Consider the following 12155-nt stretch of genomic DNA (forward strand, 5'->3'; position numbering starts at 1 on the left):
GTCGAATAACTATTTTGTTGTTAAATAATTAAATTGAAAATAAAAGAAAAAAAAATCATTCCGTACAAAAATGTTAAAACTTTTCTTCTTCTTCTTTTCTTTTTTCTTTTTTTTAAATTACTTGTGTGTAGATGTGTGCATCTTCTTGTCCAACTTGCAGCAAGGAAAATTGAAACTATTCCTGGTCTACTTGAAGAACATGTCCCTACATACCAAAAAAGCAATCCAACCGGTTCTATTACATTATCCTATGTCGAATATCAAAAGGTTGAGAGGAATTCTTGTATATGCACAGAATATATATTATCACGGTGACCGACACAATTCTCTATTACAATGTCAAATCTTATTATTCCCTAGTACATTTCTTACCCAGTAGAGATACGCGGTATAGAATATTGCTGAAAGGGATAAATAGAGGGAATTGTTGGTAAAACTTGCCCAGGTAAATGATCTGTAAAAGAAGTAAAGAAAGAATCGTTGTAAAATGTAAATACAGAGAGAACAACTTTCAATGGATACAAAATGATACAGAGCACAGAATGATGCACTTCAAAAGCTATTGCTTTCAAAGGACTGCTGGGTCTTTGTATATGTTGAAGATACTATCAATATCTGCCATTACTTCTTTAGGCAAAGGTCGTTCAGTTGTAATGAAAGCATCAATGTCTTCCTTTAGTTGGTCCAAAGAGGTTGCACCGATGATTGAACTTGTATTGAATGGTTGGTCCCTTGCAAATCCAAGAGCAAGCTGAGTTGGAGTTAAGCCATACTTCTTGGCTAATTCGATATATTTTATTGTTGCTTCCTGAGTAAAGAAATAGTAGACACGAAATTATTTGAATTGATTCAATCCCATTTCAATATTAGAGAAATATAATCAAGGAAAGGAAAAGAAGATATGACACCATATCTAATGTGCCTTATGCATAACAATCGCACGAAATGTGAGAAGTAAAAATAAATCGTCAAAGATCAAAAGAAAAATTTCTAGTTTTGAGGATTATATAGCTTCCTTTTTGTTGAATATATATAGCTACCTTTTTGCAATTTTTCACAAAGATTCACTTCGCTAGCATACGTGAGAGCAAAATTATGAGCATACCCTTGCAACAGATTTGTTATATCTATCCATGTAGCCAGGAAAGAGATTCATCCTTCCTTTTCTTGCAGCTTCAGAATTGGCATCTATATACTTTCCTGTCAGTACTCCGCCGCCAAGTGGAGAATAAGCTAGTAAGCCAATGTTGCAGTTTTTTGGGTGGCAAACTTCAGCAAGATCCACTGCAATCACTCAGATGTGGAGAAAAAAAACTTTTATGAGCACCATATGAAAAACTGAAGGAGAAATGTTATATAGCCTACAATTGGATAAAATAAGCTAAAATTGCTCAGCATGGCTTGGAATTTCTAAATTTATTTATTCATTTATTTATTTTTCTAGAAAAAGCAGCCTCTGACATGGCATGCTTACTATTTCTAATAATATATCTTAAACTCCTTCCTATCTCTGCTAATATATCTTAAGTTCACTGGTCTCTATCCTTCTTGACATCACCCGCCTAAATTAATTTGTTAATCAACCAACATGTGAGTTGCTATTTTCACCAATATATATACATATATATATATTTGTTGGTTGCTAATTCATGCTGCAGCATACTTTTATATAATTTTATGTTTCTTAACCCGTAAAGTTGTTCAATTTATTCAACCAATCCAAACTTATACAAAAAGTCTAAACAAGTACTACTCTCACTTACTGTATTGTATATCACTATACAAGAATTATTTCTCATTTTAGTGGGTCAATTAGTTGAACATCTATAACTGATGGCATTTGACATTGGAGCTGTAATAGATTCTAGTTATAAAGCATTTTGTAGCCACAGCACACACACAATTCTAAGAGACCTAACACAAGCAACTACGCAACACATAGAAAGACATATACAACCAACCAAGAAAAGGAATTAAGTTTGACTAGGACTATGAAGTAAACTAGTATCAAAGAATTAACAGATGTACTTAGCGAGAGAGAGAGAGAGAGAGAGGTAAGTATTCTCAAAGAAAAATATCAACAAACACTAACATATAATTTAATGTTGATGGATACTGTATTAGGGGATAAAAAAGGGAACTTCTCGTCTCAAGAAATAACTTACCTTCAAAACGACATCTAGCTAGCAGATTGTAACAATTCTGGATACTGATGATCTTTGGTAGTCCTTCAACTTTGGCTGTATGTACAAACTCCATCACACCATAGGAAGTCTCATTAGAAACACCAATATGGCGTACCTATAAAGGTTCAAAACCATCTATACCGTTTTAGTATCTTAAAATCACAAGAGCAGGTATTCAAAACAAAAAGATGACAGTGACACTCCTTTTTCCTAAGAACAACATATCTCAGAATATAGAGCTTTAGAAGATCATCTTTCAGCTATGAGCTTCTGTACAAAATAAGAATCCTATGCTCTCTGTATTTTGTGTGACAATCCAATAAACATAAATCCAAAAGCATTATAAGGAAGAAATAAAAAATGAAAATTTTAGGTGTTGCTACAGTACACATCATTCTTTTTAGTGCAGGTTCTTTACAAGGAGAAGCCTGAAAGCCAGAAAGCAACTTATCTGAAATGTTACCTTTCCTTCATCAATGAGTTCTTGAAAAGCCTTCAGTTGCTCCGCAAATGGCACACTTGGCCTCCATTTTGAAAAGTCATAATAAAACTCACCAAACAAAGCCACATATCGGTCTGGCCTGGTCAGAAAGAGAACATAAGTTTTCAGAATAATGCAAATAAAATAATATTATACTAGAGAAATTACTCTAGTTATCAACTAGTATGGAAGGTGAACTCGTCTTGACAGTTTCTTGCCAAGCAATTGTTAGAAGGTATAACATTTTATCCAATAAAGGGGCAGGAAAGGGGAAGAAAGGAGCAAGAGAATATTTAATGGTATTGGCATGCCAGCTTTAAATTGTTTTGAAGCAGTTCAACCAGTTCACAATTGTTTTGGTAGATAATTACAGGCATAGTCTGCCAATAATTAAGCAAATTTAAAACTTGAGAGAAGTTGATGTAACTTGTAGTTCATCATGAAATGGAAAAAGTATACATAACTACAAATCAGCCCAGTTTTATATTACATTGAGTTTGATCGAAATAATACTACAAGCTTACCAATGAATTTGCAATAAATCAATGTAATCTGTATTAAGACGCTTAAGACTTTTCTCCACACTTTCTCTAATATTTGCAGCATCAACCCGCAAAACCTTTGGATTGTTGTCACGAACAAAACTTATCCTCTCTTCCGCATAACCACATACTTTTGTTGCTAAAATAACCTATCATGAAACAGTACACATATCACAAATCTGAATCAATTACGGCCACTTCTACAAAGTACATCTATATAAACACACAGACCGAGGTTGAAAACCTTTTACACAAATATAATAAGAATACAATTATGCAACCATCTAGTAGTGACCAGTGAGGTGTTGAAGTTGACAACAGAAGAAATCAACATGGAAAACTAGAATTGCCATAATAAAAACAAAACCATTGAGGTACATATTAAATTTGTTCAATAATTTCCATCCAGCTATGACCACAAAAAAAAGAAAAAAAAAGAAAAGTAAGTTATACTGGTCGTATCTCCCCAGTCCCGATAAGTAAAATAACGACCCACTAAAAGGTCTCTGATAATGAAAACACCAATGTGGTAAAGAAAGCCATGGAACCATAAGTTGAGAGAAGAATATAATCTAAGCAGCAGGCACCATTCACTAAACAAATCAACATTGTTATTAGTTTATCCAATACCTGCCAAATGTACACAGCTCCAAATGTGCGACATGCTATCTTCTTAATTCTAAAAATATAACGTTCTAGAATAAATTAATTTTAGGTGAAGTGAATTTCTTTTTTATTCTTTTATTTGTTTTATACATACAAATAAATAAATAAAATATTAAATATAATGAGTCCAAAATTAACCTTAATATTAAACATTCATACATATAAAGAGTTAAAAACAGAAAATTAAAAAAATTAAAAATTAAAAAATAAAAATAAAAAAAAAATAAATAAATAAAAAAAAGAGAGTAGGAAAAAGTACTTTATCTCGGGGTTGAGACTTAAGCCAAGTACCAATATAAAGATCAGTTTTTCCTTGTGTCTCCTTCTTCATTGGAACTGGATACTGAAACAACACAAATGGCGTAGCTTCTAATTAACCATTACCAATATATATAATCAAACACATCCCAATGCATAATTTCATATATACAAAAAAAATAAAAAATAAAAAAAAAACCACTTACAGCTTCGGCAGTGTCTAGAATATTGATGCCATTTTCAAATGAATAGCTAAGGATTTCATGAGCTTCTTTCTCTGTATTCTGTTCCCCAAATGTCATCTATAATATATGCATGTATACACACAATAACAACAACATCAAACTCGATCTTTATGCATTTTTACAATCCGAAATTGCATTTTCTAAATTTTTTTTTAATTAAAAAAAAAAAAGAGAGAGAGAGAATTCTTACGGTTCCAAGAGTGATTTCGCTGATTTCGAGGTCGGAGTCGCCGAGCTTCCGGTACTGCAACGCGTTTTTGTCGCCGTATTTGGCGCTGACGATGGCGGCCTTCCGTGAGCGCTGCCTCAAGAGGCTTCGAGTTCGGGCATTGGAAGGTGGTGACCGGCGCGTGAAGGTAGGAAAGGAACCGCGGCGAGTGTTGTTGTAAAGAGAAGTTGGGCTTGCAGTGAAGGCCATCGTCGACGAGGCCATTTCTTAGAGAGAGAGAGAGAGCTCTCCTTCCTGCTCCCTTGCTCGTTCTCTTATCGGAAACACAGAGTTCGAACTTTCGGACTGAGAGCCACTGAGCTTTTGACATTATTTGGGCTCAACAAAACGGGCTTGACTTAGAAAACTATATGGGCTTGAATTGAGTGGACCGAATTCAAATAAAATGAAATGAAATAATATATGATATTTATTCTCTAACTAGATTTATTTATGTTGTTTGGTAAAGTTTATTAAAGCCGGGTAAGGTGTGTTGTTATTTAGTAAAGTTTACTAAAGTCAGTTAAAAGGTGTGTTCGTTTTTATTTAGTTTCATAGAATCTATTATTAGCTACATTCCATATCAATTGGTTTATCAGTCTAGAGCTAAAATAAGAATTAAAAAGAAAAAATCAATATAAAATTTCATGTTTAGACCACCATCAAGAAGATTTTTAGCCCCGACAAAAGTTTTTTCATTTTTGTAATAATTAAGATGAAAAAAAAAATATATATATATATATATAATTATAAGTGAGGTAAAGAGCAGCTTATACACACTCACACACACACGTATAAAGCACATCTATAACTTGTAAGTCCAATCAAAAAATTGCTTGAGACCTGAAATAGACCTTTATTTATTTATCTGTTATTATTATTATTATTTGGATAAATTGAGAAGAAAAATTTTAATAACAGCCTTAACCCAAAATTCAATTGGATTGAAACAAAATACATTTTAATTTAAAATTTAAAAAAAAAAACATGTCATCAAAATAATAGTTTCTTGCCATATCACACGCTTAATACACTATAAACCATTCATATTTTGAAATCTAAATAAAGAAAAAACTTAATATTATAAGTAAGTCTTATTTAAACCATTCAACAATAAAGTTCATTATTTTCAAAAAGATTATTGATCTAAATTTAATTATTTCCAAAACCTAATTGTACGAAAACATAATGCACACAAGAGAAGTGGCTTGTTCTTAAATTTTAAACCATCAATTAGGAAATGAAGTCAAGTTTTTGGCACGCTCATGAAAATAATCAACCATCTTGTCTCGAGGAGGCAAATTGTGTTTGATGAGAGGGTGATTAACAAAGTTGTTGGTCCACTCAGTGATAGCAGGAAATTTGGGTGGGTCTAAAATGGGCATGGACCCAACTTCTTCCCAAACGGGTAACCAGTAAGATATCCACCCGATTGCGATATCCATATACCCAATATCTTCACCTCCAAAGAACTTCTCCTTCTTTCCCTTATTAAGCTCTTCCTCTATTTTTTCCAAGGCTTCTGTGGCTAATTTCACAGCTTTTTCTTTATCTTCTCCTAGAGAGCACATTGCATTGTGTGCAGCTTCCAAGACCTATATATATATATATATATATAAATTAGTTAAATGATGAAATTGTTTCAATTACTGAAATTATTTCATTAATTTGAAAAAAATTCAAAAAAAGATAGAAAGTAATTAATTTTCATGGATGCTCGCAGTATGTTTCAAAATGAAAAATTATTGACTATACATGTACACATGTTGTATAAGTCAAAAAATGTTTTTATTTTCTCTCATAATGATTTTCAATTTGAATTATTCATTTTAATATATACATATAAATATATAAAAAATAATATTTATATATATATATATATACAATTCTGATTCAGTTAAAATATTTTAATTTTATGAAGTTAAAATACAGTACAAATCAGTAATGACAAATCAATTTTCATTTTAATTTAAATTTTTTATACTACATAACTTTATAAAATTAAAATATCTTAATTGTATAATTATTATATATATATATATATATATATATGTTTTAAAAGGTAACATCTAAACTTTCTAGCTTGATGCAACATAAAATTGAGTTTGAGTTATCAAATCCAATATATATATATATATATATATATATATAACACACTCATGGAATCCATGGAAGATCATTTTACATTCAAAGCATATATATGTACTAGAAGCCTCCAATCTAAAATCATAACATAACTATACTTAACAAAATTAATTTAAGTTCAGAAATTAGAAGTGAAAATATTTAACATAAAGATTAAAAACAACAACATCAATGAAATTACACAAAAGTAATTCTAGCTAGGAGGAATTTAAAATTCATCACCTTTTCTTCGGCAAATTTAGCCCAAAACCGAGCTCGTGCTCTTTCATAAGGATCTTGAGGAAGCAACGAAGGGCCATGTTTCCATGTCTCGTCGATGTATTCAAGGATAAAGAAGGATTCAGCTATGGGTTTCTGGTGATGAACAAGAACAGGAACTTTCTTCACAACAGGGTTGAGTTTTAGAAGGAGAGGACTTTTGTTGAATACATCTTCTTCTATGTACTCGTAATCTATACCTTTCAGTTTCAGTGCCCACTCTACTCTGCGAACAAATGGACTCACCCAAAATCCTATGAGCTTCACCTCCCCCTCTTCCCTTGCCATTGTGTTTAATTCTACTCTCTGCTTCTTAACCCTATTCTTTATTTCATATACTATAACTATATATATATATATATATATATATATGTGTGTGTGTGTGTCATTCTCTCTTTTGAAAAAAGTTTATCTCGGATTTGTCCAGGATCAAATTATACTAGCTAAAAAGTCAATTATATTTGGTAATATAGTAATATATTTATATATACGATTTTGCCATAAAACAAGTGTATACCTATATTATTGAGGGTATATGCATCAAAATATATACAATTTATGGGGATATATTACTTATTACATGTAAACTATAGTGTATATATTTGAAATTAAATGTCCACGTTATAGGTGCATGTCGGTGTTTATTTAGCAAAATTATATATAGTTATTTTATCATCAAAAAATCTTAATAAAATTTTTATGTGAATTCTGACATATTCAATTAAAGATACATAATTATTTCAAAATATATGTGTATCCAACTTTAATTGAATATGCTTAGATGCATATGAAAACTTTATAAGAATATTCTAATAGTAGAATGTTTATATATATATATATATATATATATGGTATTGGCTGTAACACATATTTTTGTTTTACCTACCAGGTTTTGAACCTTTTTTTTTTTTCCCTTTTTTTTCTCTTTTTTTTTTTTTTTTTGGGTAAACTACCAGGTTTTGAATCGTCTACAAGAAGAGACGGCACTTTTGACAAATGAGTCATGAAAATGATAGCAATTCTGAAAATAGGTCGCAAATCTTCTTTTGCTTTCTATTTTTTTGTTTTTTTCTCGTTAACATTTTAATGATTCTTTCTTCGATCACTAGTGACGAATGTATAACTTTGACTTTTCCTTGGATTTTAATCAAGACTATAGATCTTGATTAATCAACTACAGAAAAACCATTTTACTGATCTGAAATTAGTTGCTAATTATAGTCAATTTCAATTAATTCAGTGTTGAAGTTATAATTAATTTTCTTTCTTTTGATACTGTCCTTAATTCTTTTTTAAAATACAGATAAAATTTTGACAAGTACATATGCAAAACCCATTCCCTTTTTGATAAATACAGATAAAATTTTGCATTATTCGTAATTAACTGAAGTGAATGAAGATCAAATCCACCAAACCAGAAGTGGGTTCAGTTTCATAATAAAAGGGCTTTTGTTGGTGGAGATCTTCTTCTTTGTTGTGCCAGCATCAATATAGACTTAAACTACAGAGTCCATTTCGGTTGGCACACAAATGGGCCAACCCGAACTCCTAAAACCATCACCGCCTCCTCTTGGGATGCCATAGGCATTTATTCATTTATTTTTAATTATTATTTTTGATATTATTATTATTATTATTATTTGCTAAGAGCCATAGTCTATTGTGAAGGGTTTTATTGTTTTTTTATTAAAGAATAATTTTTTACTTCTTTTTTCTTCTTGGGACATTGATGCTTCTCTTTGTCTTAACGAGCGGCCAATTTTTTAAACTCAAACGTAATATTATAAACACTAAAGATAAAAGACATCTGAGTCTAAAATTGATTTGAAGATAAGAAGGATCAATCAAACCGACCCATCTAAGTATTAGCAAAAAAAACTTACCCATCCAATACTTGCTTCCTGTATAAGTTTATTTTATATATAATTTAAGGAGTCAGATTCATATATATAGTTTTTTTTTATAAGAATAAGAGATTCATAATTATGTTTGCTGCACTCTATTATTTGAGCTTAAAATTGTAGAAAAACATATATTCATATTGTTAAACTGATCCAATAGTACAGTTAATTATGTTAGATTGAATTGGATTAGATCTTTAATCTTAATAGGTAGGAATTAGATTGTTAAACCCAAAATAATCAATATTAGATCAGTTGGTATATAACATAAAAAATTTGTTGAATTTAGATCAATGAAAACAGAGTATTACTTAGAATAATAAATTAACCTGCAAGACTTAAAAGGGTTATTTAGAGTTTTTATGAAGGGCAGAAAAATGCGTAATCTAAACTTCTATATAGACAGATAAAATAGAAAAACAAGAGAGAGGGGGGGGGGGGGGGGGGGGGGGGGGGGGGGGGGGGGAATATACACAGCAAAGCAAACACAGAACAGTCCAATTTTAAAATTGGTAGAATATTGTGCTTATACACATGCAGCAATATGACGTACAATAAATAAGAGCAGCTTCCGCAAATAGGATCTTATTATATGTGAAAAGGGTATCTTTAAATATAGAATGACCTGGAAAGCAAGTTAAGGGGAAGAATAGCCATTGCTTTTTTTCTTTTCTTTTCTTTTTTATTTTTTTCTTTTTCCCCTTTTCTTTTTCTTGTGAGAAAAGTAAGTGACAAATTAGTTTGCATACTTTTACAAGTTGGAAAGGCCAACATATATTGCTCAAAATTGTATATTTGAAAGGCCAAGGAACCAAAAAAAAAAAAAAAAAAAGGGCAAAGCATGAACAACCACCTTTTAGATTGGAGAAAATTGCTTGTAATATTAAGATTTAAGAGTTGGTCAAGTTTGGTTCTCTTTTCTGATTAATTGTGTTAAAAATAACTGTGTGCTTTATATTAAAAACAGTTAAACTGCTCTTCCAGAGCTTTCCACCTTGCTCTTCCAGAGCTTTCTACCTCCCACTTTTTTTTTTTATTTTATAATTTATTTCTTCCCACTTCTTTTCTTTTTTGGTGTCAAAATTCATAATTGTGTGCATTCATTAAATAATCCTAAATGAAAAAATAGTCAAAATATGACCAGCAGGTTAAGGTAGGTCTATATATCTAGGACTTGGATTTGACACATATTGGATAAAAATTTGAACCATGCTTGACACATTTCCAATCCTTTGCATTCACAAAGCAATATGCAAATGGATCAATAAGACTAAGCCAGCGAAAGAAAATGAACAAAATTAATAGTATAGAAATTATCCAATTATGCAACTTTCAAAATGACTTGTTTTAAAATGACTAAAACCAACCACCTTAACAAACAATCCAATTTTTATTCTGTCTTTTTTTTTTTTTTTTTTTAAATCCATTTTTGTTACTACTTCCAAGAATATTATTTCACATAATTCTCAACAACCCATGCATACACAATATGGGAAATGGAGCCCACACCAAAGCTTGCTGTACACCAAGGAACTGAAAATGGTTTTGATTTAAAGAATTTCGCTTTCTTATTCAAAACTTAGGTCCCAAGTTTGCTTCCAACCAGGGCCTCCAAGCCTGCCGAAAGTGGAATCAATTTTTGACCCCCCAAAAAACAGCTCATGATTCAACTTTTATTTGCTGCTTTGCTATTCTTGCAAAACCAACCTCTCAAATATCTTTGTATGCTCTTTATTCATAAATTGTGAAATGGCATTCTAGCAAAATTTCAACCAAATTTAAACCCCATTTGGTATCCAATTAGAACAATTAGGATAATCACTTAAACCAAATTTTCTAAGCATAAAAACCATATATACAAAAAAAAGGCTCTCCTTGTAGTCCTCCCCATCATAGTTTGTAAACCAAATCTTCCTTTCAAAGAAAAACAGTCATTTATACTTGTCTTTGATGTCTCCTTGGAACCTGGAACAGAAGCTTCGTCCCGCTAAGAAAGCGTGGAAGAGCTTCAAATCCAAACTACAATCCAACATCCAAAGCCTTAAGCTCCCGAAAACCATTAAAACCACAACTCACCGCCTACTTGCCTTGCGGTTCTTCCGTTTCTTCATTCCATCCAAACTCCGCACTCTCACCAAACCTTCATCCACTTCTCGCCTCAACCATTACCACCAACACCTCCACCACTATGATCAAAACCCGCAGGCTCTACACAAGGGCTTTGCGGCCATACACATAGATGAGCTTTTCGCGAAAGAGGAGGAGACAAGAAAGGGAAAACATGTGCAACATGGTGATGGAAAACTTGTGGCAACGAGGAGAAAAAGTAGTTTGTATAGTGTTGAGGATGCATGGCAGGCAGTGGTAGCTTCCTCGCCTCAGCTTCTTGGAGTGGACGAGAGGGCAGAGCAGTTCATATGCAAGTTTAGGGAAGACATGAAGCTTCAGAAGGAAAGGTCTATCCTAGAATACCAGGAGATGTTGGCTCGGAGTGCCTAAGTTAAATCATTGGTACTATATATTATGGTTTTGTTCTTTGGCCTTGCATATATTTTCGTTCTTTGAAAAAATTACTAGCTAAGCTCTCGAAGGTTTGGCTGTACAGTATTCTTTTGTTTATTTGTTGTGGGAAGTTTATAGGTTGCATGAATTACATATTGGTTTGCTTAAGTGTGAAAAGTGTATAGAAAAAGTATGAAACTTTTGGTCGTCTGGAAAATCTTTTTGTTTTCTTGTTTTGCTTTCGTGCATTTTATTGATGATGTGAATTACTGATTTGATATAGAAAAGGGTGTGAAAATGTATAGCAAGTATGAAATTTAAGGGCGTGTAGGAATTTGCTTGTGTAATTTCTTTCTTTGTATACTATAAATGGATTGCTTAATTCTAGTATTGATCTTCCTTTTATTTACTTATTTATTTTTCTTTCTTTTTGCTGAGATTGGGTATTGATCATATTTTGGAGAAATCTGGTACATGGAATATCATAAGCACTCTAAGAAGATATCAGATTTGCCATAATATACGTAGATAGTGTCACACAGAAAAAGAAAATCATAACAAACATAAAATGTTTCTATCTTTTTACCTCGAAGATGACTCAGGCAGTAAAAAATCAGCCCAAGTGTCTTAAAATACTTACCAAGAGAAGGAAATAAAGAAAACTTTCCCTCAATGGTTGATAGTGAGGCAATCAAATGTAGATCTAAAACTATAACCATAACCTATGATAATGAGGTTAATGGAAGCTGAGCTTTATCACTTT

The 12155-nt window shown here is 31.8% G+C and overlaps 3 protein-coding genes across 3 annotated transcripts; 1 reads left to right on the forward strand and 2 right to left on the reverse strand.

Annotated features, from left to right (window-relative positions):
• Nucleotides 1-301: 301 nt before the first annotated feature.
• LOC107422857 (uncharacterized) lies at nucleotides 302-4894 on the reverse strand. Its single transcript, XM_016032365.4, has 8 exons — nucleotides 4569-4894; nucleotides 4340-4435; nucleotides 4135-4218; nucleotides 3192-3358; nucleotides 2650-2767; nucleotides 2166-2301; nucleotides 1106-1284; nucleotides 302-808 (listed from the first exon to the last, which is right to left on the reverse strand). The coding sequence occupies exons 1-8, from the start codon at nucleotides 4809-4811 to the stop codon at nucleotides 569-571; spliced, it is 1263 nt and encodes a 420-aa protein (XP_015887851.3). The 5' UTR covers nucleotides 4812-4894; the 3' UTR covers nucleotides 302-568.
• Nucleotides 4895-5651: 757 nt separating this feature from the next.
• Nucleotides 5652-7328, reverse strand: LOC107422872 (probable glutathione S-transferase). Its single transcript, XM_016032379.4, has 2 exons — nucleotides 6954-7328; nucleotides 5652-6181 (listed from the first exon to the last, which is right to left on the reverse strand). The coding sequence occupies exons 1-2, from the start codon at nucleotides 7275-7277 to the stop codon at nucleotides 5816-5818; spliced, it is 690 nt and encodes a 229-aa protein (XP_015887865.3). The 5' UTR covers nucleotides 7278-7328; the 3' UTR covers nucleotides 5652-5815.
• A 3225-nt stretch (nucleotides 7329-10553) lies between these two features.
• On the forward strand, nucleotides 10554-11801 carry LOC107422873 (uncharacterized). Its single transcript, XM_016032380.4, has one exon. It carries the CDS (start codon nucleotides 10841-10843, stop codon nucleotides 11387-11389), a length of 549 nt encoding a protein of 182 aa, XP_015887866.2. The 5' UTR covers nucleotides 10554-10840; the 3' UTR covers nucleotides 11390-11801.
• The last annotated feature ends 354 nt before the right edge of the window (nucleotides 11802-12155 follow it).

The sequence above is a fragment of the Ziziphus jujuba genome, chromosome 3 (assembly GCF_031755915.1).
Source record: "Ziziphus jujuba cultivar Dongzao chromosome 3, ASM3175591v1".
Taxonomy (NCBI): Eukaryota; Viridiplantae; Streptophyta; class Magnoliopsida; order Rosales; family Rhamnaceae; genus Ziziphus; species Ziziphus jujuba.